General features: G+C 23.8%; 1 protein-coding gene across 1 annotated transcript in view; it reads right to left on the bottom strand.

Annotated features, from left to right (window-relative positions):
• The window catches only part of LOC117168909 (nuclear exosome regulator NRDE2), a 34,999-nt gene extending 12,138 nt beyond the window's left edge, over positions 1-22,861 (bottom strand). The window contains exons 1-6 of the mRNA XM_033354848.1: positions 22,704-22,861; positions 15,365-15,993; positions 12,098-12,452; positions 7,469-7,615; positions 5,444-5,712; positions 340-668 (exon numbers count right to left, since the gene is read on the bottom strand). Of these exons, the coding sequence (XP_033210739.1) occupies positions 340-668; positions 5,444-5,712; positions 7,469-7,615; positions 12,098-12,452; positions 15,365-15,993; positions 22,704-22,782 (1,808 nt within the window). The 5' untranslated portion in view covers positions 22,783-22,861. The remainder of the gene's footprint in view (positions 1-339; positions 669-5,443; positions 5,713-7,468; positions 7,616-12,097; positions 12,453-15,364; positions 15,994-22,703) is intronic.
• Positions 22,862-24,680: the final 1,819 nt, after the last annotated feature.

Here is a 24,680-nt window from a genome sequence, read left to right as displayed (position 1 = left end):
AATTAATCTTCTCGGGTTTAAAAGTCAAATATTTTTTGTAAAAGATTATAATTTTCAGCTATGAAATGAATCTCATCTTTTAAAAATTCAACATTTTTTTAAAAACAATTTACATTAAATATTTTACCTTAGAATTCTAAAATGTTTAATTCTTTTCAAAATTTATATGATAAAGAAATTAATATTAAGTAATTATCAATATAATATTTTTAAATTCAACCGGAAAAAATGTAATTTTTTTATCGAAAAACCCGGTAATTCGCTTGGATTTTTTTTTTTAGATTTGAGTAGCCACCCTGAAACGACCTGAAAACTGATTTAAAAAAAAGAGTTTCTCACCTATTGTCGCTCTTGAGTGGATCATCTTTTCCGAAATAAACCAGCAGTCTTTCGAATCGTAACCACCAGACATAAATACTTGTTCGCTGAGAAGACGGCAGAGCATCAGCAATTACTCGAAATGCGGATCTCACAAAATCTAAATAAGGTTCCTGAGCTGGGTGGAATCTCAAAAATTGGGGCCCCGATGTTAACTGTCCTTCTATCACGTTTTCGATTAGAGATTTTCTTTTAAGATGGCCAGTCATTTCTCCCACACAAGGATAAGCAAGGGGCAGTAAAACTTCTGAAGAATCAAAAATCCAATTCAGTTCCTTTAAACCCAAGTCCTGGAATGGAAAAAATTGTTTTTCAATTCCTTAAATCCTCAAAAAAAAATTTCAAATCCTAGAAAAAAATTACTTGACAATTTCAAGTTTTTTCCGGGTATTTCTAGATTTTCCGGGGTATAATTTTTCGCAGAAAATTTTGATTGAAAATTCATATATTCGGGTAGAAAATTTAACTGTTTTGTTGAACTGATTTTTGAAAATTCGTCTTTTTCGCTTGAAAAGTCAACATTTTGGTAGAACATTCAACTATTTGGTTGCAAATTAACTATTTTATTGAAAATTACGTTTTCCATTTAAATTTCATATTTTTAGGATGAAAATTCTATTTTTTTTATCGAAAATTCATCTTTTCGATCTAAAAATTCATCCATTTTGGTAGAAATTTCCTTTTATTTAGTTAAAAATGCATCTTTCTGATAGAAAATCAATCTGCTTTGGTTGAGTAATCAACTAATTTTTTGTAAAAAATTCGCCTAATTGATTTAAAAATTAAATTATTCTTTTTGTAAATTCATATTAAAATTAAACTTATTTGTAGAAAATTCGTCTTTTATTCTACTAATTTGTAACAAATTTATTTTTTTAGTAGCTTAAAAGTTAAACAATTTGGTAGAAAATCAAAGATTTTGTTACAAATGCAATTTTTTGCTGAAAGTTACCTTTTTTTTTTGAAAATTTTGAAAATTGAACATTTTTAATTCCTTGTTCGAAAACTTATCTTTCTGTTTTAAAAATGATCTCTTTTGGTGGAAATTAAAATTTTTTTTAGTAGAAAATGCAACTGTTTCTTACAAAATTAATCTGCTTTGGTTGAGAAAAACTATTTTGCCAAAATTCATCTAATTGATTTAAAAATTAAATTTTTCTTGAAAATTCATATTTTTGGGTTTAAACTTCCATTGTTTTGTAAAAAATTCGTATTTTTAGCTTTAAATTTCAACAATGTTGTCGAAGATTCCACTGTTTGGTTGCGAGTCAACTTTTTTGTAGAAAATTCAACTTATTTGCCCAAAATTCGTCTTTTTAGCTCGGAATTTCAACATTTTGCAGAAAATTCAACTCTTTGGTTGCAAATGAACTTTGTTGTCAACTAATTTGTAGAAAATTCGTTTTTTAATATCTTCAAAGTTCTTAAATTTAGTAGAAAATTAACTTTTTTGCTGCAGATTAACTTTTTTGTTCCAAATTAACTTATTTATTTATTGTTAACCCTTTTATCGAAAATTCGTTTTTTTTATTTAAAAATTATCTCGTTTGGTAGAAATTTTATTTTTGTTAGAAAATTAATTCAAAAATTGAATTTTTCTTGACAGTTCATATTTTCGGATTGAAAAATTAACTCTCTTGTAGAAAATTCGTCTTTTAAGCTTGAAATTTTAACAATTTCGTAGAAAATTCCACTCTTTGGTTGCAAATGAAACTTTTAAGTGAAAATGCATCTTATTTGTATAAAATTCGTCTTTTCAGCTTGAAAATTCAAAAATTTTGTAGAAAATTCAACTCTTTGGTTGCAAATTAACTTTTTTGTCCACTAATTTGTAGAAAAATCGTTTTCTTAATATCTTGAAAGTTCTTAAATTTGATAGAAAATTAACTATTTTGTTTTGCAGATTAACTTTTTTGTTCCAAATTAACTTATTTATTGAAAATTATTAACTCTTTTATCGAAAATTCAGTTTTTTTAAATTTAAAAATTATCTCGTTTGGTAGAAATTTCATTTTTGTTAGTTCAAAATGTAACTTTTTGTGGAAAATTCTTCTTTTTAGCTTGAAATTTTTACAATTTCGTAGAAAATTCTACTCTTTGGTTGCAAATTAACCTTTTAAGTGAAAATTCAATTTAGTTGTATAAAATTCGTCTTTTCAGCTTGAAAATTCAAAAATTTTGTACAAAATTCAACTATATTGTTACATATCAACTTTTTTGTTGAAAAGTAAATTTTTAATTGAAAATTTAAAACTATTTTTCGAAAATTCAACTTTATGATTTAAAAATTCATCCGTTTTGGTAGAAACTTGATCTTATTTGGTTGCAAAAGAACTTTTTTGTTGAAAACTCAACTTATTTGTAGAAAATTCGTCTTTTTATCTTGAAAATTCAACATTTTTGCACATGATTCAACTATTTTGTTGAACATTCTGGTTAAAATCTGAACAGTTTGGTAGAATGTATTCTTCTATTTGGTTGAAAATTCAACTGTTTTCAAGATGATTTGTCTTTTTAACTTGAAAATTGAACAGTTTAGTTGCAATTTTTTCTTTTTGATAGAAAAATCTTTCTTCATAAGAAATTTAACACTTTTGTTTAAAAAATCCTTTTTTAGTTCAAAATTAATTTCATTTCATAGATATTAAGTTGTTTTTTACGTGAAAATCTAAATTTTTTGTAAAAAATTAATCTGTTTTGGTGGAGGATACAACTAATATGTTAAAAAAAAACGTCTTTTTGGTTGAATTCAGCTGGTTTTGATTTAAAATTGAATTACTTCGTTGAAAATTCGTCTTTTTCCACTAGACAATAACTGTATTGATGAAAATTTAATTCTTTTGTCCAAAATTCGATTATTTTGGTAAAAATTCAACTATTTTGTTGAAAATTCGTCTCTCTTGCATTGAATTTCAAGTATATTATTGAAAATTAATAATAATAATAATAATTCATTCATTCATAATTAATATTATTGAAAATTAATGTTCCTTTTCAAAAATTCGACTTTTTCGTTAAAGAATGTATCTCTTTTTGTAAAAAATTAATCTTTTTTGTTAAAATATTAACTATAATTTTTTTAATGAGAATTCATCTTTATAGGATAAAAATTCAACTATTAGGATAAAAGTTAAAATAGCTTTTGCTGAAATTAAGTTGCTTAACATTTTTTTTTATTGAAAAATATTTTTGGTCAAAAAATCAACTCTTTTGTCAAAAAATTCGTCTTTTTTTGGTTGAAATTTCAACTTTCTAGTTTGAAAATTCAACGTATTTGGTTTCAAGTTTACTTATTTTGTTGAAAATTTGTCTCTTTTTCATTAGATTTCAACTATATTGTTGGAAATTTAATTATTTTATTGAAAATTCCACTCTTTATTTTAAAATGTAAATATTTCGTCGAAAATTTTATTTTTTGGTACAAAATTAATCTTTTTGGTTTTACAATTGATCTCTTTTGGTAGAAATTGAATCTTTTTTTGGTTGAAAAATTAAATAATGCATTTTTCGTTGAGAATTTATCTTTGCAGCTTAAAAATTAATTAATTTGTTTAAAAATTCCACTATTTTATTGCTGAAAAATTAATTATTGTGTTGAAAACTTAACTATTTGGATGTAAATTCTTTCAATTTTCAATCAAGTAATTTCATTTCCAACCTAAAAGATGTATTTTCAACTAAAATGATAATTATTTAACTAAAATACTTGAAATTTTAACCGAACAAAATTTTTAAACAAGGAGATTAACTTCAAAAGAGAAAAAAGATTTTTTAACAAAGTAGGTGAATTTTCAACGAAATAGTTGAATTTTTAATTAAAAAATACAGTTTTTCAGACAAATTGTTGAATTTTTAACTAGAAAAAATCAATTTTTAACCAAAAAAGTAACAGTTAAATTCACAGTTGAAAAAATTAATTTTCAACCAAATAGTTTAATTATTCAATAAAAAATATTATTTTCTAACCAACTCGTTGAATTTTCATTAAAAAAAGATAAATTTTCAACCAAAAACAGAATAGTTTAATTTTTCATTAAAAATCCAATGCTTGATAAAAAAAATGATTTTCAAGAAAATAGTTAAATTTTCAAAAAGAGTTCATCTTAAAAAAATGTTCAATAAAATACTTTAAGTTAAAACCGCAAGTAGTTGAATTTTTAACTAAAAAAAAATAAATTCGCAACGAACAAAATTTTCTATTTCAATTCTGAAAAATCTAAAAACTACTTGAAGTACTTTTTTTCCTGTGGAAGCGGCAACTTTTAAATTGTGACGAATTCTGATTTTAAAGAGGGATTTTTTAAACTCCTTTCTTCTAAATCCGAATTAAAATTCTTTTTAAAAATTTCCTGTTCCAAGAGAAATTATATTTCTATACCGAAACTCCTCGTCCTAAAATAAAAACGATAATTATTTGTAAAATTTCTTGTTCTAAATCGGATAAGTTAGGAGTGAGCAAATAAAACGTGATTAATCCATTTTTTGAAAAAATTTAGAAAATGATTGTTTCTGTATTTCTGTACTTAAGTCAGCGAAAAAAATCTTAAAAAGCAAAAAATTGCAAAAATTTTTTCTTATAATGGAAGAGAAGTAAAAATTCTTTCTCCCATAAGGTATAGATGAAAATATACAAAATCAGACTCAAGGAACGTTAAATTCTTTAAATGAGATGACAAGCTCTCTTTTTAATTAATAAAACAGGTTTATTAATAACAAGTATCTTAAATTATCTTCTTAATTTCCTAATGAAAAAAAACCCTAGTTACATGCATGAGAACAAATGCTAACTAATGCCAAAAAAATAAGTCCTCTTGAACAATAATAAATTATAATGAAATTAGAGTAAACTGAGATAATCTGAAAAATCTAAGATCCATAAATCCTGAAATAGTGAATAAATCCGTAATCTAATGAGCACATTTTTTATTTGCTCTGCAAATAGAGATAAAGTTGAAATCACTTCTATAAATTGAAGAAAATTATTAAAATATTCAAAAACTTGAATTTTGCTAGCATCAGAAGTGAATTCCCGATTTTTTAATTAAATTTTATTTTTTTTTTTTACCTTGAGTGTATTGTAGCGAGTCGGCAAGAGAGGAACTTTCAAAGAAAGTAGCGCGTAGACTGCCAGTTGAAAATTTGAATGATTAGAGACCACTGGATGAACGAAATCAGCGACATCTTCTGATAAAACAAATCGCTTTGAATCGCCAACTAATTCGAGTTGATCACTTGTAACACTGATCCAGTGACATCTTTCCCTCAGCGATTCCACTCGAAGCCACAATTGATTTAACGGCAATTTTGATGTCAGTATAACTTCCTCTAACCCAACTGAAGAAGAATATATTTTTAATGACCTAAATCATCCTTAAATTTATAAAAAAAAAACAATCAATTTCTATTACAGGGTGTCTAGCGATTTTTAAGAACAAAATTCAAGGTCTTTTCCAGATTTTCTAGATCAGGAAATCAAAATTTTCCAGATCTCCTTTTTTACATCAAATAATAAAATAAACGTTTGTCATACAAGTAAAAAATGAGCGATTTCATTTTTTATGGGCCAAAAATTTCTAAAGAAAGCCGAATCCTAAATAAACAAATTCTTAATTTTTTGCGAACATGAGTCGTCTTTGTGAAATTTTTAGGAATATTTTTTAATTTTTCTAATGTCTTTCAAATCATTGAAATCTTTGTGAAATCTTTTAAAATCTTTGTGAAGTATTGCAAACCTTAGTGAAAGCTTCAAATTTCGGTGAAATCTTTGATGAATCTTTTGGAATTTTTTAAAGCTTTTGTATAATATTTCAAATATTTGTGAAATCTTTATGAAATTGGTTGTAATCGTTTAAAATCACTGAAATATTTGTAATCTTTGTTAAATCTTTTAAAATCTTATAAATAATTTTGATATCGTTTAAAATATTTAAAATGTTTTTAAATCTTTGAAATATGTTGTGCTGTACCTTTTTAAATCATTAAAAATCTTTTAAATTTTTTGAAATCCTTAAGAATTCTTTAAAATATTTGTGAAATCTTTTGTAATCGTTTGAAATCTTGCCAAACATTTTTAAATCGTTTAAAATCTTTGAAATGTTTGAAAATCTTTAAAATCTTTTGAAAGTTTTAAAATCTTTGTGCAATGTTTGAAATTTTTGTGAATTCGTTGGAATTATTTAAATTATTACAAATCTTAGTCAAATCTTTTGATAACTCCTAACAAATTTTGAAATTGTTTAAAATCTTTATGAAATGTTCGAAATCTTTTTGTATATTTGAAATCCTTAAAATCTTTGTGAAATATTTTGAAATGTTTATAAAATCTTTTTTAAATCTTTATTTGGAAAATTTTTTTATATTCGTTGAAGTCATTGAATTATTTGAAATATTTTTAAATCTTCTAAAATGTTTTAAAATCTCCTGAAATCGTTTCAAATTTTTCAAATCTTTGAAATTTGGTGTGCCGTACCCATTTCAAATCTTTGAAATCCTTTAAATCTTTAAAGTTTTAAAATGTTTGTGAAATTTCTGTGAAATCTTTATTGAAATCTGGCGTGCGCGCCTTTTATAAATCGTTAACATTCGTGAAATCTTTATGAAATGTGAAAAATATTTAAAATATTTTGAAATGTTTGAAATATTTCGAAATCTTTAGAAATATTTTGTAACCTTTTGAAATCTACTGTACACTCAAAAACCGAGTGGTAACCACTCGAAAAATCCGTTGTATTAAAAGGGTTTATTCTAATTCTGAAACTGAATTAACATCGAAATTTCAAACTGAAAATTTTTATAATTTCTAAGTTGAACACCTCAACAAAAAGTGCCTTGAAATATTTTTATTTATTCTGTAATAAACAAAAGGTAAATTATATCTTGACGAATAATAAAATTTTCAGCAGCAAGATTTTTTCTAAGTGAGGTGTTTCTTTCATAATAGGCTAAAAGATTTAAATTACTCATCGCATGTCGATAAAATTACTGTTTTAAAAGAAAGAAAAAAAAAGAATAATTAAAGTGCAAGGTTTTTGTGAAAAAATCAAGGAGATTTCCAGGTTTTCAAGGTCACCAGACACCCTGTATTACTTACTAAGATTCTTTTCATCTATTGAACTTTGAAACCGCAGACTCTCTTTACTGAGATTAAGATTCAGGCAAAGGTTCATCCTTATTGTTTCCCACATCTGTTCCCAAAATCCTCCATGTCTAAGAAACGTTAAACATTGGTAGGTCATTCCTAAAAAAAAGTTTAAGCGTTTAAAATAAGAGCACTACTTGATTTCAAAATAAATATTATTTTTAAATTTTCGAGGTGGCCGTTAGATTTGAAGAAAAAAATTTCCGGTTTTTTCCTAATTAAAAAATGAATTGTCACAATCACTGAGATAAAAAAATTGGACGTTTTAGAGCTGAAAATTCCTTCATTTGAAGCAGAGTGGACGCAAAACTTCATTTTCCAAAATTCCCTGATTTTTAACTCATTTTTCAGTTTTTCTGACGATAATGATTTAAATGTCAACATTTTAGGCATGTAAATTTTTTAACATAGAATTTATAAAAGCGATAAAGTAATTTCAGATTAAAAATAAAAATTTTTACAATTTTTTATTAATTTATGTCATAAAATTATGATTTCTCTAACATAAAAGATGAATTTTCAATCCAAAAGGATAAATTTTCAAAGAAAACTGTTGAATTATTTACCAAAAACGATAAATTTTTAAGAAAATAGTCGAAATTGTAACCAATTTAATGACTTTCTACCAAATAATCAAACTTTAAAAAACAATTAAACCGAAAACAGTTGTATTTTCAACCAATTGCGTTTTTTAGAAAACAGTTAAATTTTCAAAAACAAAAAAATGAATTTTCAATAAAAAGAGGACAGATTTTCCATCCAAAAAGACGAATGTTTAATCAAAAAGCTAATTATCGACTAAAAAAGATGACTCTTAAATAAAATAATTCAATTCTCAATAAAGTAGTTCAAATTTCAACCCAAAAATGGTCAATTTTAGCCAAACTGTTACATTTAAAACCAAATATTTGAATTTTGGAACTAAAGAGATAAATCTTCAACAAAATAAGATAGAATATAATACAAAATAGAATTTTAAATACAAAGAATTCTCAACAAATAGTAACAGTTGATATTTCAACCAGAAAATATGAAATTTTTATCTAAACAGATCACTTTAAAATCAAAGAGACAAATTTTTAACCAAGAAGATTTATTTTCTACCATAAAGGATAACAAAATAAATTTTTTTAGGTTTTTAAATTATATTCGTAAATTATTTAAGTTTTTAAATAAATACTCCAATTTTCATCCAAGAAGATCAATTTACAACTAAAAATGGAAATTTTCGAATTTCAGCAACAACAAAAAATCATTTTCAACAATTAAAAATGAGTTTTCAATCAAAGCAAAGAGTTTTAAACTAAAATACTGAATAAGAATTTTCCACATGAAAGTTAATTTTCCACAAAACCGTTGCATTTTTAACAAAAAAGAATATTTTGTTTAACTATTAAGATAAATTTTCTATCAAAAAGACAAATTTCGAACTGAAAATATACATTTTCAAACCAAAAATGGAAGTTACATTTTCAGTTAAAAAACTCAATTAAACAAATTTTAATAGTAAAACTTTCAACCAAAGAGATTAATTTGTAATTAAACTGATAAATATTCAACTGAAATAGTTACATTTTCAGTTAAATAATTTTATTTTCAACCAAAAAAAAAAGAATTTTCAAGCCAAGAAATACATTTTTAACTAAAATTGTTAATTCTCAAGAAAAAATTATTTTTTAAGAGATAATCCAGTCTTTAACAAAACAGTTCAATTTTCAAAAAAAAAAAAGATAAATTTTTAACAAGTAATGTGAGAGTAGATATTTCGAAAAAAGGTTTTAAATTTAAATAAAAAAACATTTCAATTCAACAATAAAAAATGAATTTTCCAAAAAAGATTAATCATAGAAGATTAATAAAAGAATATGAATTTTTTACTAAAAATATCAATATTTCAACCAAAAAGACGATTTTCAAAAGAAAATTTTGAATTTCTTTGCTAAAAAGTTAATTTGAAACAAAGAAGTTGAATTTTTAACCAAATACAAGGCAAATAAATTAATTATAAATTCACGCATTTTTCCCTGACCATTTTTTCATTTGCCCTAATCTTTAATATTCAAAGATCAGAATCTTAAGTAATTTTTTATAAACGAAATAAAACAATTTCGAATTAAAATTAAATTTTTTTAAATTGAAATAGTTGCATTTTTAACATTAAAATCTGTCAATAATTTAATTTTGAACAGATTCAAAATCGTCTTGTAAAATCTATTATTGTTAAATTTTTAATACTCGAACTAGAGTTGAATTTTAAAAATAATTAATTATTATATTTCTACAGTTGATCAATTTACAAAAATACATATAAAAAATTCTTAATTTCAAGCGCTTTATATTTTTCAAGTCTTAAAAACTAAATTTAAAAATTTTTTAAATTGAAAATGTGCGCACAAAAATAAAGATACCTAAAATAAAAAAATTGTAAAGTGAACGATTTTAGAATTACGTATTATAAACTGAATGAATTACAATAATTTTAAATGCAAGCTTCGGACTCACTTTAGAGATAAAAAATAGTGTCAAAGTAGTGTCACAACATTTTTTAATTATGAAAAATGAATTTCAGTGTTTATTTTTAATGTTTTTCCTTCTGAATAAATTATCAAAATCACTATTTGTTTATTGCACACGGCAGTCTTTCCCCTTTTTCTGATTTCAAAGTTTTATTATTATTTGGTTCAAAATTGAATTATTTTTTAGAAAATTAAACGCTTTCTTAAAATATCATACTTCTTGGTTGAAAATTCGACTGTTAAAAATAATCATTTTTCAGTTGAAAATCAAACTATTTTGTAAAAAATTCTTATTTCCGGCCCCAAAAATAAACAATTTGATCGAAAATTGATGTATATTGTTGAAACTCGTATTTTTTGGAATAAAATAAATTTTTTGGTTAAAAATGCAATTGTTTAATTAAAATTTTTTCTGTTTTAAATTCATCTTTTTACATTAAAAACTCAACTCCTTGGCTAAAAATTGAACTACTTTCTTAAAAGTTCATTTCTTTGGTTGACATTTTTTTATTTTAGTTGAAACTATCGATTCTTTTGGGTCGAAATAATTTTTTTTTAACTGAAAATTGAACTATTTTGTTGAAAATTCAACTGATCGGTTGAAAAATAATTTTCTTGTTATAAAATCTATATTTTCGGGTTAAAAATTCAAATATTTTATAAAAAATGTTCCTTTTGGCTTGAAAATTTTACAATTTGGTATAAGATTCAACAATTTGGTACCAAATTAAACTGTTTTTGAGAAAAAAAAAAATGTATTGAAAATTAATTCTCCTCAATAAAAATTACACTTAATAATTTTTTGTTACAAATTGATTTTTTAGCTTAACAATTCAACTATTCAGTTTAAAATTGTTAGAAACGAAAAAAATATAGACTAAAAAAAATCTGATCGTATTTTGACTAACATCATATACATTGTTCCAAATTTTGGTTGAAATTTTTTTTTCCAAAATTTGTTGAAAATTCGAATTTTCCGGTAGAGAAAATCAAATATTTGGTTAAAATGTATGAGCTTTGTTAAATTTCTTTGATTAAAAATGCAATTTATAGTTAAATATTAATCTGTTTTACTTGAAGATTCAAGAATTTCGTTGAAAATTCACCTTTTTTGTTTATTTTCATCTGTTTTTGATTTAAAATTAAAATATTTTGCAGTTTAAATATCAAATACTATATTTTTTTGTTGAAAATTAGTATTTTCAGATTGAAGATGCAACTGTTTTGTTGAAATTAATCCTCTTCTTTAAAAATTTAAATATTTAATAGAAAATATATTCATTTTTTAAAAATTAGTATTTTTTATAGAAAATTTTGTTTGTTAAATATGTAACTTTACGGTTAAAAAGTAATAAAATAAATAAAAAGTAAACTTTCAACCAAAAATGAATTCTTAAAATTTTGATTAAAAAAAATGCAAGCAATTGAAAACGAATTTTCAACAAAATAGTTAAATTTTCAACCACGGAAATAAATTTTTGACACATTATAAATCTTTTTAGTTTAAAATTGAACTATTTGGTAAAAAAATATATGTTTGGTTTAAAATTTGTATATTTTGCTGGAAAATCAATTCTTTGATTAAAAATGCAATGTATGTTTAAAAATTAATCTGTTTTAGTTGATGATTCAAGCTTTTCGTTGAAAATTCATCTTTTCTGTTTCTGTTAAACTGTTTTTGATTTTTAATTAAAATCTTTTATGGTTTAAATATCAACTATAACGTTTTCTGTTAAAAATTTAACTATTTTGTAGGGAATTTTTCTGTTTTGTACATAAACCGTCTGTTTAGCTGAAAAATTCAACAATTTGGTAGAAAATGCAACTGTTTCGTGCAAAACTTATGTAATTTCTTGATAATTCATTTTTTGTTTGAAAATGTGGCTATCTGGTTCCAAATCCAGCTGGTTGGTCAAAAGATCTTCTTTTTATCTTAAAAATTCATAATTTCAGTGTAATTTTTGTTCGAAATAGTAGTAAAATAGTATCGTCGTTCAAAAAAAAGTGTAAAATAGTGTACTGAGTCCAAGGCCTGTAAATAATAATTTCTTATTTTCTTACAAACCTAAAATTTGGGTATCGTAGATACGAGAATTTGTTCTCGACCGTTGTCGAAGAATGAAAAAACATCTGGTGAATAAATTCAGCACACTTGGTACCGTGCACAAAGCAACTGAAGACTGATTGGCCATAATTAGAGCTTGCCAGAAAATAATATTTCCTGAGTCTTTGTCGAGAAGGGCATCAACATCAGTCGAAAATTGATCTGCTGGTGTGAGTTCCAACATAAGTGCTAATTTTGTTTTTAAAAGCTCAACGGAATCCGAATTTTTCTCTAAAGCCTTCTCAACAATAGCCAATTTTTTTTGACACGCCAATCGTGAATTTGTACTTAAAGGTTGATAAGTCACAATAACATCCTGTAAAAAAATATAGTTATTTAGAGAGATACAAAAGCAAGGGGACCAGATGGCTTAATCAGAAAATCAGGAAATTATTCCACTTCTCAGCCCCTTCAACCTCTAATTTTCCCCAGCCCTAATATAATTTAATTTGAGGCAAATTATTTGAAAAAAAGGGTCGCTACAAAATACTAGTCTTGAAATTTCGTAACTTTCCCCGAATTTTCCCTGAGCAACTTTTCATTGTTCCTGTTATACATTCTTAGTTCATGTTATATTTTTAAACAAAGAAATTAAGATTCAACCAATAAAATTGTTTTTTTTTAGGAGATGAATTGTTAACAAAATAGTTAAAGTTTTAAAAAGAGGAATGAATTTTCAACTATGATGAGGAACCTTTAATAAAATAATAAATGTCAATCCAAAAAGATTAATTTTCTACAAAAAATACATTTTACGAAATGAATGAATCTTCAGCAAAAAAAAAGATACATTTTCAACCCAAATAACTAGTTCAATTGTTAGTTCAAAAATTAATTCTCGGTCATACAAAATTTCAACACAGTAGTTAAATTATTAACAATAACAAAAATGAAATTTTCAACCATAATTATGAATCTTCAATAATAAAAATAAATTTTGAATCAAATAGTTGACATTTCGACCAAAAAAGACGAATTTTTGATAAATTAGTTGAATTTTCAACTAAAGATACATTTTCAACCTAACACGAAGAAGTCAATTTTTAGTTAAAAAAATAAATCCACGTCAAAAAAAGAGAAGACTTGTCGACGCAGTAGTTACATTTTTATCCCAATAAGTGAATTTTTCACCATAAAGATGAATCTTAAATTAAAAAATGAATTTTGAACCAAATATTTGAATTTATGATCAAAAGGACGAGTTTTCAATTATCAAAGTTAATTTTCTACCAAGAAGACGAATTTTCAACAAAATGCATCAATTTTCAACTAAACAAGATCAAATTTCAACCAAAAATGGAACTATTATATTTTGAGCTGAAAAATTTTTTTTTTAAAACTAATTTTTAACAAAATAGTTCAATTTTTAACCACAGAAAATAATTTTCAACGAAATTCGAGAACCGTCAACTATAAAATATAAATTTTCAACAAAAAATGGAATATTAAAACTTTTAGAAAAAAGAAATTAATTTTAAAGCATTTGAAAACGAATTTTAAACATAATAGTTAAATTTTCAAAAAAAAGTTGTTTAAATTAAAATGATCAATCATCAACAACAAACAATGAATCTCTAACAAAATAGTTCCAATTTCAATTCAGTAGTTGAATTTTAAAATGAAAAATGTTATACTTGATATTTCAACAACAAAATTTTAATTTGAAAAGAAAAGCAATTGAATTCAACAAAAAAAAAATGTCAACAAAATATATGAATTTTCAATTAAAGAAGATAACTTTTTATCCAAACAAAAAGTTAAATTTGTAGTTAAAAAATAATTATGGACAAAAAAAATTCAACACGGTAATTAAATTCTTCACAAAAATACAAAATCCAACTATAATGATGAATCTTTAATTTAAAAAATATTTTTTACACCAAATAGTTGTATTTTTGACCATAATAATAATAATAATAAAATAATAAGTAATTCTCGACAAAAAATAATAATTTTCAACACAGTACTTAAATTTTTTACCAAAGAAATTAATTTTTCACGATAATGATGAACCTTGAAATTTCTACCAAGAAGACGAAATGTCAACAATATACATCAATTTCCAGCTAAAAAATTTTTTTAAATAAAAAACAAAACGAATTTTCAACAAAAGCGTTAAATTTTTAACAAAGAAAATTAATTTTCAACAAAAAAAATATTAATTTTCAACCAAAAATGGAATTGTTACATTTTCAGTTAAATAATTAATTTTTAACCAAAAAACGAATTTTCATCAAAATAGTTAAATTTTTAACCACCAAAATGAACTTTTCAACAAAAAATATAAACTAACAAACAAATCGTCAACAAATAAAAAAATAATTTTTAATAATGTAAATTAATTTTCAAAATAAAAATTAATTTGTAACAAAGAAAACTAATTTTCAGCAAAAAAAAAAAGATTAATTTTCAACCAAGAATGGAATTGTTATATTTTCAGTTAAATAATTAATTGTTAACTAAAAAACAAATTTTCAACAAAATAGTTATTTTTAAACACGGAAATTAATTTTTCAACAAAATACATGAATTTTCAACAAATAAAGATAAATTTTCAACCAAAAATGGAATAATTAAATTTTTGTAAAAAAAAATGTTGAATGAAAATGATGAATCAATGACAAGAATTAAATTTGAACAAAGTAGTTCCACTTTCAACAAAAAGTGTATTATTTGTAATACAATAAAAAACATGCAGTTGGATTTTTAGCCAAAAAAGATAAAACTTCTAGAACAGATGAACTTTTAAACTAAAAAGAAGAATTTTTAACAAAGAATTTTTTTTCAGTCAATGACCAAAATTTTTATTCAAAATGTGGAATTTTCATCACAAAAATATCAATTTTCAACAAAATAATAAAATGCTATGTTTATTCCCTAAGTTTATAAATTCAAAAAAAATTTTTGGAGATCAACATTTTTATTTCAATAATTGAATAAAATCTGTACCATATGTTAATTATTTTTAACTCTTTTCTGAGCTTCCAATTTTTGAGACAATTCGAAGTTTTCGTTTCTTTTTAAATATTAGTAAAATTTCACATATATCAAGTTTTTGAAATTTGGAAACTGTGAGCAAAATTTATGTCCACGTAATAAAAATCGCGGATTTTCTTATTTAGGCATACAAAATCAGAACATACAGCACAGCAAAATGAGAAAATCAGGATGTCTGGTCACACTGTGCAAAAGAAATATTTGAAGAAAAACTATTTAGTAAAAATTTACCTGAAAATCTACATATCGAAGCCACAATTCGACATCGTGTGGATTTTCCTCCAATTTCTCATTGAATTCCTGCGTTCTATTTTTTCGCTCCTCATCAATATTCACACACCATTCAGGCAAAGGCTCTTCAGGCTTCTCAAGAGATTTTGTTCTTTTAATAACTGTATCATGCTTTTTGGCCTTTTGTGCATCAATATTGGTAAGATAATATCTAGGAAAAGCCTTCTTTTTTGAGTATTTTGCAGAAATAAAACCTAGATTTCTTTGCGAGGAATTATAATAAGGTCTGACTCTCGAACATAGAGTTTCCACAGTGCACATTCTCTTATCACGAATTTTATCCTCTGTATATACATTTTCAACCTGTTTTTCATACTTTTTTTCTGTCTTAACTTTCCGCTTGCCCTTTTTCTTTTTCTTTTTCTGACGCTTTTTAGATTTCTGACGCTCGTCTTCACTCGAATCACTAATTAAAGCTATTGCTTTATCAGGAACTTTTTCTACTTCCGGGTAGGATAATATTTGGATAGAATCATCTTCAGATGAGGTTGATGATATATAAATTACTGGTCTTGTGAAGGCGATTTCTGATTTGAAACTTGAATTAGTGAGCCATGTGTTTGAATTGTCTGTAAAAATTTTAAATAAACGAAAGTCTTTAAATAATAGGAAGTTGCGTAAAATACATGGCGCTAACACTAGCAAAAAATTTGAAGACCAAAATTACAATCTGGTATCATTTTCAGTATAGCATTTTTTTAAATGGAATAATACAATTTTAAATTAATAAATTTTTAATATCCTAAAAGCCCTAATTTGCTTTTAAAAAAGTGAAAAGGCGTTCTATTAAACCCGAAAAAGTAACCAATGTGCATTAATAATGTGACTAATTTTCTCATTAATTTAACAGAATTCGATGAAATTTATATGGATGCAGGTCGAATTAAAAATTATCAAATTAATCAGAAAAAAATTAAAAAATATAAAATATGGAAAAAATCATAGAATCCAGTCAGCTTGAAATCAGTTTAGACATTTTTTTTAATTTCATGAAATACCTAAGAATTGAGGGTGAGTTAGACTTCAGGGGTAATTAAAAAAGAAACTAAAAATAACGTTTTTAAATCCATTGACTTGAGTGGATTTCGAAAAATTCAAGAGCATTCCAAAGAACTCAAACGAATTTAAAAGAATTCAGGAAAAATGTTTTTCTTGCATAGTTCTCAATTTTATCAATATAACATTATTGTTTATTAAAAGCACGTTATAAGTAAAAAAACAACATTTTCTCAAATTAAAAATCCAACTGTTTTGGAGAAAAATCCTCTTTTTTATGAATTCAACTATTTTTTATTAAAATTTTATCGGTTGAAGTTTCTTCTCTTTGTAAAAAATTTAAATATTTTGATGAAAGTTTGTCCTTTATTTGTTTTATTTTTGGTTAAAGACCAATTATTTTTCTGCAAAATTACACGATTTATTGAAAATTCGTCCTTTTTGGTTGAATTCTAGGGCTTCTAATTTAAAACATTTTTGCTTGAAATATCAACTATTATATTTAAGGTCGTTTGTTATAGAAACATCTCTTTGTTTTAAAATAAAGTATGTGGGTGAAATTTTTTGTTTGTTTCGATAAAAAATCGCCTCTTTCAGTTTAAAAATCAACCATTTGGATTCAAATTCGTGTATTTTATTGACAAGTCGTCTTTTTTGATTAAAAATTAATCATTACACTTAACAATTCATCTTTTTAGTTTTAAAATCATTTTTCGGTTGAAAATGTTACTAATTTTTTAAAAGTCGTTTTTCTTTTCTGAAAATTGATTTTTTTGTTGAAAATTTAACTATGTTTTTGAAAATTACCTTTATTAGAAAATTATTCTTATTGCTTAAAAATTCATTTGGTGTTGTTAAACATTAATTTATTTGAATACAAATGTAACTTATATGTTAAAAATATTTTGCTTTTGTTAAAAATTAGTATTTACATTTAAAATTCAACTTTTTGGTTGAAATTTAATTAGTTTTAGTTGAAAATCTAATTATTTTGTTATACTTTGGGATATTTAAAAATGGTCTTTTTTGCTTAAATTGAACTGTTTTTTGTTTAATATTCAAATGTTTTGCTGCTGTTGTTGAAATATCAACTATTTAACTTTTCGTTGAAATTTCATATTTTTTAGTTCAAAGTTATACTACTTTGTTAAAGAGTAATATTTTTGGTTGAAGATTTATTACTTTAGTCAAAAGTTTATTACTATCAAAATTTTTAAAAATCTTTTTAAAATTTATTAAAATCAAAATTTCCTCCTTTTGTTACAAACTGAACTGTATTTTTGGAATTTTTTTTTATCTGACAATTTCACCATTCCATTTTTTGATGAAATTTTATTTTTTTAGTGGAAAATTTGTATTTCTAGTAGAAACTTAATCTTGGTATTTGAAAACTCATCATTTTGGTTAAAAATTGAACTATTTCATTTTTGTTCAAAAATTTATCTTTATTATTCGAAAATTCTACCATTTGGTAAAAAAGTAGCGAATGTTATCAAAACATGTACTTTCAATTTTTTTCGGTACATTTTTTATATGAGCTTTTTCAATTTCATAAAATCATTAAAATCCTCGGGAATCTTAGAAAGTCCTTCGGAATCTTTTAAAATATTATAAAACTTTTATTTACTACCGTATGAAAATTGGCTTACATCCCACAGAATCATTAAAATCCGTAAAAATCTCTTGAATTTTTTTTAAATCTCTTGAAAATGGTTTAGAATCTTTTAAAATTCCCTAAAATTGATCAAATCCTTTAAAATTCCTTGAAACTTTTGAAAGCTCTTCAAAATGCCTTGAACCGATTAAGTGCCCTAAAATATTTCAATTTCTTTGAAAATTGTTAAAGCTTTTGAAAATTACTTGGAACTTTTTTAAATATCCTCAAATCTTTAAAATCATTTTGAATCATATCAAATAATTGAAATATATTTAAAATTTTTGATAGTTCTAATCAGTGAACAATTTTTGGATGCTTGGAATATTTTAAACTCTCTTGAAATCTTTAAAATTCTTTGAAATCCATAAATTAATTGAAATTTGATTAAAATATTATAGAATCCCTTAGAATTCTCGTAAAATTACATAGAATCTGATGATATTTAAAAAAAAAATTTTTAATCTCTTGAAACTTCCTGGAATCCTTTAAAATAGTCTTATATGCTTTCAATCCTTTGAAATCTTTTTGCAATCTTTTAAAGCTCTTAAAAATTCCTTGGAAACTTTCGAAATACCCCAAAAAATTGTTAATCACTTGAAATCTCTTAAAATAAATTGCAATTCCTTGCGATCTTTTTTAATAGTATAGAAAATTTAGTATAGAAACAAATAGAAACAATATTTTGATTTAACACTGAATGCTTTTTACATATTATTTACACACACAAATATTGCAATTACTTACATAAAAATAATTATGATTAGTTTTTTTAAATTTATATAAATATAAATTTTTTAATATTCTTGAAAAAATAAGAAAATATTTTTTAATATTTCAAACATGTCTAAAAAGTATATTGGAGATTAAAAAAAACATTTATTAGTTTAAATTTTGTAAGAAATAAAAAGTATTTGATAAGCTTTCGAAAACGCTTCTATGTTTTAAAATATTGTTAATCTATTCAAAACCTCTTATAAACTTAAAAACATTTTTATTTGATTTGAATTTTTCTTAAAATTTCGAAAAATCATTCAAAATGTAAAAATTTGCCTACAAGTCTTCCAAATTTGCCTAGGAATTAAAAAAAAATTTGTTTATTCACTTTAAACATTTACAAATTATTTTAAAGCTTCTAAGCTTTTCGCTTAAAATCTATTTTTTAAATCTTTTACAGTAAAAAATTCTTTTTCAATCTGTTCAAATCTTCTAAATATTTCTTGAATTGACTCAATTTTTATTGTGATTTTTTAATGTTACCAAATTGAAACATTTTCCTTTAAAATCTTCTACTCTTTTTCCAAATTTAAGCAAATCTTTTGAAATGTTTTGAAATCCTTTTCAATTTTCTTTTAAAGTTCATTTTTCAAAATAAAAAGCGATAAATAATTTTCCCGTAGATATTAGGAAAATTCCTTTTTGAATCCTTTCAAAATTGTCAAATCTTCTGATCTTTTTAAATTATTCAAACTTTTCGTGATATCTTTGTTTAATTCTGAAAAATTAAAACAATTTACTCCAAATCTTTGAGATTCTTATTTAAAAACTTTATAATGCTTTTAAAATGTTTTGAAATCTTTTTAAATATTCTTTAAAATTTTATTTTTCAAGATAAAAAATCATTATGTCAAACTTGCTTAAATTTGGTCTGAAATTATGTATTATGGCAAAATTTTTCTTTACAATCTTTTACGCCCTTTAAAAAAAATCTAGGATATATTTTAAAGCATTTAATCATCTTTTCCAAATTATTCTTAGAATTCATTAGGAAAAAAAATATTTGAAATTTTCCCATGAATCTTAAGATTTTTTTTCATTCTCTTGAAATAGTGCAAAATTGAGTTTACCTAAAATTTGTTTCATTCTTAAAAAATTAAAATATTTGTCTCTACTGCTTCCATATTTTTTTCCAACAAATTTTTAAATCTTAAAAACTAAAAAAATTATTCACTTAAAATTAAACCTAATTTATATAAAACGTATCCAGAAATCGTTAAAAATATTTTATCTACAAATTTTTCAAAATTATTAAAAAGCTTCTACATTTTTTTCAAATTCTTCAAAACAAGTTTTTACCATAATTTAATTGTTCTTATCTCCTTGAAAATGTAAGAGTTGAGAAATTATAGATTATAATGGGGTAGCAAAATGTTAAAAACAGAATTATTTCTCAATATTAAACAATTATTTACAATTTAAATGTTCTCTTCGGTCAATAATATTTATAAACACTTAGAAATAAATTTGGAAATTTGTAAAAAACAATTGATGTAATCACAAAAAACGAGATAAATAATATTTGTTGTTACAGAATCACAAGTCACGACTTTTGAAAAAAAAATGTTTGAAAAAGGTTGAAAACTTATCAAATATAATTATTTTAGAAATATTTTTTGTATTTTAATTTTTTCTGTCACTTCTTAACATTTTTTTTAAATTGATTTTTATTAATCATAGTTTACTTTTTCAGCGAAATTCTATTTCCATTTATAAATTTTTTTTTGCAGGAGTATCTTCCAGGCGATAATATCTTTACCTAAAAATATTATTTTGTTAAAAATTCAACTATTTTTTTAGAAAATTAACTTTCTGTTGAAAATTCACCTAAAATATTTCTTGATTGAAAATCCAACCATTTTTTTTAATTTGTCTTTTTGGTCCAAAAATTTATCTGTTTTATCAGAAATTTAATCTCTTTTTGGATAAAAGTAACTATGGTATTTGGTTGAAAACTTTTTTGGTTTAGGATTCAAATATTCTGATCAAAATTTTCCTTTTTTTGTTGAATATTTACGGTTCTTTATTTAAAATAAAACTATTTTTTATTGAAATATCTACTATTACATTATTCGTGGAAAAACAAAGTATTTAACTTTTTTTTAATTTTCCAGCTAAATAAACGAATTTTCTAAAAAACAGTTCAATTTTCAACCTAAAAACAATCATTTTCAACCAAATAGATGAACTTTGAGGCTATTCGTTGAAAATTCAACCAAATACTTGAATTTTCTGCTGAAAAAATTGAATTTTCTACCCGAAAGGAGGAATTTTCAACCAAAGAGATTAATTTTCTACCAAAAAGACGAATTTTCAACTAAATACTTGAAATTTGAATTTTAAACAAAATTAATTTTTAGCCAGAAGATCAATAGTCGAATTTTTAGTTACATAATAAATTTGCAGACAAAAAAATAAACGAATTTTCATGAAAGAAAGATTTTTCAGTTAAGAAAGAAAAGGAATTCAATCGAATTATTGAATTTTCAAGCCAAAAAGACGAATTTTCTACAAAACTGTTTAATTTTTAACCAAATATTAGAATTTTCTACCAAAATAGTGCAGTTTTCTACACAAAAGGTTAAATTTTCAAGCGAGGAGATCAATTTCCTACAAAAAAAGAATATTCAATTAAATACTTGAATTTTTGGAAATAAATTTTCAACCAGAATTGCAATAGACGAATTTTTAATTAAGAAATTAATGTTTAGACAAAAAACACGAATTTTTAACAAAAGAATTGAATTTTCAATCAAATAGTTGAATTTTTTACCGATAAGACTGCATTTTAGAGCAGGAAGATTAATTTTTTACCAAAAAATACAATTTTTGAACCAAATAAGGTAAAAGTCCCACTAATCGAGATATCAATTTTCTTGCTTTTTATTTAATTTTAATTAATGTAGTTTCTACTCGTTGTTGTAAAATTTTTAAAATAAGTGGGTTTTATCATTAACTGTTACTTTTAACATATTTTTTTTAACAATATATTCAAATTATAACAAAGTTTCACGATTACTGGGACATTTAACTTACCTGCATTTTTTATTTTTTTAAATTAATTTTAAAAACAGAAATGTAATAGCCGAATTTTGAGCTACAACATTACTTTTTCAGATTTAAAAAAAATCAACAAAATAAGAGTTGAATTTTCAACAAAAGAAAAATTTTTCAGTTAACAAAGAGAAGGAATTCAAATTATTAAATTTTCAAGCCGAAAAGACGAATTTTCTACAAAAATAGTTCATTTTTCTACCCAAAAGGTTGTATTTTCAACCAAGAAGATTAATTTTCTACCCGAAAAGAGAAATTTTGAACCAGAGATAGTCTACCAAAAAGTCGAATTTTCAACCAAATACTTGAGTTTTAAATTTTTTAAATAATTATTTTGAACCAGAAGTGTAATAATCGAATTTTTAGTTACAAAATTAATTTTCAGACAAAAAAAAGGAATTTGCAGCAAGATAAGAGTTGGAGTTTCAACAAAGAAAGATTTTTCAGTAAGAAAGAGAATGAATGCCACAAAGACAAATTTTAAACCAAATATTAGAATTTTAAAACAAAATAGGTAATTTATCTACCCAAAAGGTTGAATTTTCAAAAAAAAAAGAGTTTAATTTTCAACACATTTGCTTTTCAGGGAAATAGTAAAGTAATATTAGAAATTCGAATTTCACGCTATGCCCTATTAAATAATCAAAAATTTAATAATCTTCAAAGGCCTATTTTTGTTTAGTTTAAAAATTCTGTGTATTTTTTAAACCACAAAGTTCAAAACCTTTTTATTTACATCTTTTTTTGAGGTTATGCTTTGAAAATTGTAACGATTTTATGAATTAAAAGTGAAGTTACCTTTGGATAAATCCTCGACATCGCTGGAACTTGAATCTTGAATATTTCTTCCAGTTGAATATGCGGGGAAAAGGGACATTCTTCCTCAATTTTAATATTTTAAAACTCAATAATAAACATTGACATCGGTGACGTGAGACAGCGGTCACCAGAGCAGACGAAACAGAAAAATGAACCAATCAGGAAAGATGTTTAAACTTGGTTCCAAGAGGCGAGACGAACCGAAACCAAGAGCTTCAGAAATCAGCTGATTGAGAAATACACGTGTTGGGGGTGTAAAAAGTGTTATTTTGTCATGAAGAGGAATAACTTTATTAAAATTATTTAATAAATATTATGTTTAGAGTTACCAGAGGTCAATTTTGGCTTGCTGCATTTTTGGGAGTTATCAATGGTTATTTTTGTTGGAAGCCTTTGTTTGAAGGAAAATATTTGCCAGAATATTTAGAGGAGCAGGAACGTTTAGCTAAACTTAAAGAAGCGTCAGAAGAGGAAAATGTCGTAAGTAAAATACTTTTTCACTTAATTTAAATATTCGAACAATTAAAGAAAATAGGTATGAAAATAATCAATTTACTGGCCTCGGACTCGCCACATTTTTGACAACTTTTTTTGGAGTGATAACAATATTTTGCTGTATAATCGAACCAAAAAAGGACAAAATTCCAACAAAATATATTGAGTCCTCGGGATGTCGACTTAACTGGGAAACTGTTGATTATTGAATTTTCATTATTTTTCTTTATAAGAAAAACATTTTGAAATTTTTTCGGTGAGATTTTTTTCGCTTTTTTCGCTTTGATAAATAAATTGATGATATTTCAAACATATGGAAACAATAATTTTCTCAATTTTTCAAAAAATGGATTTGATGTTTTTATTTTAGGGGAGGGTATTTCCGTACAGAAATATAAACTTTGGTTAAAAATTCAACTATTTGGTTAAAAATTAAACTTAATTTTTTTGGTTGAAAATGCAACTTTTTAATTTAAAAATCATCTCTGTTGTTGAAAATGTAACTACTTTGTTGAAAATCATTTTTCTTTTTACTAAAAAATTAACTATTCGAGTAGAAAATTAATCTATTTTGCTTAAAATCCGGTTTTGTTTGTTTGTTAAGAATTATAAAAAATGAATTTTCAACAAAAATGATAAATATTTAATATTTATCATTTTTGTTGAAAATTCATTTTTTAGGTTGGAAATAAAATTACTTGATTAAAAGTTAATCTCTTTTGCTACAAATTTATTACTTTGGATAAAGATGCACCATTTTAATTAAAAAATTCATTTTTTATGTTGAAATGTGAGGTAATTGGTAGAAAAATTATTTTTTTCTTTCGGTGGAAAGGTATTTTTATTCTTCAATTTTTGGTTGAAGAATGATATTTTTTAGTTGAAAATTCATCTGTTTCCTTAATTATATTTTTTTTTTAACTTAAGATTTAAGTTTTGGTTGGCGATTTATCTTTTTTAGTAAAATTTAATTTTTTGTTGTTGAAACTGCAACTATTTTAGTTCAAAATTAATTGCTTAAGTTGAAAATTCATCATTTATGTTGAAAATTGAAGAATTTCATGAAAATCTGTCATTTTTTGTTGAAAATTAATTGTTTCAACTAAAAGTTTAGCCCTGGTCCTTCACCAATACAGATTCATTTTTAACGGAACAGTTGCATTTTTAAGATAAGTTTTCTGCAAAAGAATTTAATTTTGTACCAAATAATTCAATTTTCTATCAGATTGTTAAATTTTCATGCCAAACAGATGAATTTTCTACGAAATAGTGGAATTTTCAACTTAAAAATACTAATTTTGACCAAAAAATGTAATAGTTTAAGATGTAACAACAATAAAACGAAATTTAAAAAAAATATAAGTTCTTCTTCTTTATTCATAATGTGTCCCCTAAGGGTTTACATGACTTCCATTCCTTACAATCTTTCCGTTTACATCTATATATTTTTTACAATCTTAT

The sequence above is a fragment of the Belonocnema kinseyi genome, chromosome 3, assembly GCF_010883055.1.
Source record: "Belonocnema kinseyi isolate 2016_QV_RU_SX_M_011 chromosome 3, B_treatae_v1, whole genome shotgun sequence".
Classification (NCBI taxonomy): domain Eukaryota; kingdom Metazoa; phylum Arthropoda; class Insecta; order Hymenoptera; family Cynipidae; genus Belonocnema; species Belonocnema kinseyi.
The sequence above is the reverse complement of the archived record's forward strand: the minus strand, read 5'-3'. Positions and strand labels throughout refer to the sequence as shown.